This window comes from Cyprinus carpio, chromosome B21, assembly GCF_018340385.1.
Source record: "Cyprinus carpio isolate SPL01 chromosome B21, ASM1834038v1, whole genome shotgun sequence".
NCBI lineage: Eukaryota > Metazoa > Chordata > Actinopteri > Cypriniformes > Cyprinidae > Cyprinus > Cyprinus carpio.
The window spans coordinates 814,033-816,532 of record NC_056617.1 but is presented as its reverse complement, the minus strand read 5'-3'; the positions used below and the strand labels follow the sequence as shown (position 1 = coordinate 816,532).

The 2,500-nt window shown below is 32.8% G+C and overlaps 1 protein-coding gene across 1 annotated transcript in view; it reads left to right on the top strand.

The window, feature by feature from the left end:
- LOC109056900 (uncharacterized protein KIAA2026-like) overlaps positions 1-2,500 on the top strand; it is a 17,104-nt gene that overhangs the window by 3,553 nt on the left and 11,051 nt on the right. Inside the window, 2 exon segments of the mRNA XM_042747812.1 lie at positions 1-71; positions 1,205-1,582. The exon segment at positions 1-71 is cut by the window's left edge and continues 110 nt beyond it. Coding sequence (XP_042603746.1) covers positions 1-71; positions 1,205-1,582 — 449 coding nt within the window.

The window sequence follows — 2,500 nt, the reverse complement described above, 5'->3', positions numbered from 1 at the left end:
CGCGGAGCATCACGGGGGGCGGCACCAAATACGACAAGATGCAAGAACAAATACCTTAGCACCTCAAACAAGCCAAATTAATGATAAAAAGTAAGAACAAAAAAATTAGCAAACTTTCCATTCTGTGACTTCCTTTTATTTTCTGGGTTTAATGGTTGAAATAGGGTTACAAAAAGGTGGAAACTTTCCAGTAAATTTCGGAAACATTCCAGATTTTTTTGGGAAACTTTACAGGATTTTTTGGGATATTCCAGAGATTTTTGGAAAGTTTCCAGACATTTTCCACCCCTTTGCAACCCTAGTTTAAAGTGTTTCCTCAAAATGCATTGCTTTTCTTTTCTTTTTTCTGAGTTCTGTTTGAATGATTTAATTCAGTTTTAAAGAATGGAACGAATAGAACTTCAACAGTTTATTTTTTTTTATTACAATTTTAACAATAACAGGTCCCTTTGAAACCATTTCATTTTTTTTCTGAATTCCATTTCAGTGATTTAATTAATTTTTAATAATCAAAAAGCATGTCTTATAAACTAAATTAATAAAACTTGAACAATTAAAATTGTAACAATAGTGGGACCCTATTTTTTTCTCCAAAATTCCATTTAATTTTATTCAAATTAATTATTTTCTGGATTCCTTTTTTAATAGCTTATATTTTGATAACCTGAAAGCATGTCTAAACAACTGAATTATTAAAACAGAAGTGTAACAATAACAAGGATTTTTCCCAAATCCCGCTTTTAAATTTTCCCCAAATTGTATGTTTTTCCGGTTTAATTGTTTCTGGGTGTTGTGTTTTGTCATTTAATAAAAAAAAAAAACGTATTCTCAAAACCAGCGTTAATGAAAAGAATTCATAAAACTTCATCAGCCTTTTAAAATGTAACTAAAATGTGACAATTCCATCATAACAAACATTGCATTATTTATTTATTTGGTCAAAAAAAAAGTGCAAGTACACTGTATAAAATTATTTGATAATGAAAACTCTTGAATATGTGATATTCCGTAGAATAATTTTAAATAATGTTGTAAATAAATGATTATTATTACTTACGATATATATTAGTATGTTTATATATTCCATAAAATAGACTAAATAATAATATATTTTAATGATACTTTTTTAGTCATAATTTCTCTCTTTATTTTGTCAGTTTGTAGTGAAGAGTGTTCTGTGTTGTGTTGTGTGTGGCGCAGGCAGCGAGAGCAGGAGCGTAAGGAGGCGGAGGAGGCCTCGGTGAAGGAGCTGGAGGAGTGGGAGAGCTCTTTACTGTCTCTGGCCGAGCCGTGTCCGCTCTGGAGTCTGTGGGAACTTCCTGCCATCGGTCACTTCCTGTGCCTGGCTCAGACGGCGCTGCACCTCCCCGAGATCGTCTTCTACGAGCTGGAGCGCTGTCTGCTGATGCCGCGCTGCAGCGTGTTCCTGGCCAAGATCATGACGGCGCTCCTCAGCCCCCCGCAGAAGAGATCCGGCGTGCAGCGGCGCGCACCGATGCGCTACAGAGCGTGGGAGAGCGAGCTGCGCCGCCGCGTCCAGAGCTGGTACAGAGCGGTCGGCCGCGCCGAGGACACACAGCAGGTCACTCACACTCATTCACACTCAAACCTTTCCACTGTAAGCTAAACTTTAATATAATAATTAGATATCACATATCATTTGGTAGAAAAACAAAGTGTTGCGCGTGTTATTGGTGCACAGATACAGTTCAGACCAAAAGTTTGGAAACATTACTATTTTTAATGTTTTTGAAAGAAGTCTCTTCTGCTCATCAAGCCTGCCTTTATTTGATCAAAAATACAGAAAAAACAGTAATATTGTGTAATATTATTACAACTTAAAATAATAGTTTTCTATTTGAATATACTTTGAAAAAATAATTTATTCCTGTGATGCAAAGCTGAATTTTCAGCATCATTACTCCAGCCTTCAGTGTCACATGTAACATCCAGTCTATCACATGATCATTTAGAAATCATTCTAATATTCTGATTTATTATGAGTGTTGGTAACAGTTCTGCTGTCTAATATATTTGATGAATAAAAGGTTTAAAAGAACTGCATTTATTCAAAATAAAAATAAAAAATTCTAATAATATATTTTCTTTACTATCACTTTTTATCAATTTAACACATCCTTGCTGAATAAAAGTATTGATTTTATAAAAAAAAAGAAAGAAAAAAAAATTACTGACCCCAAATTACTGACCAGTAGTGTATATTGTTATTACAAAATATTTATATTTTAAAAACATAGCTTCTTTTTTTTTTTTACTTTTTATTCATCAAAGTATCCTAAAAAAGTATCACATGTTCTGAAAAAAAATATTAAGCAGCAGAACTGTTTCCAACGTTGATAATGAATCATCATATTAGAATGATTTCTAAAGGATCATGTGATAATGATCCTAAAAATTCAGCTTTGCATCACAGAAATAAATGATAATTTAAAGTATAATACATTTAAAAACAATTATTTTAAAATGTAATAATATATCA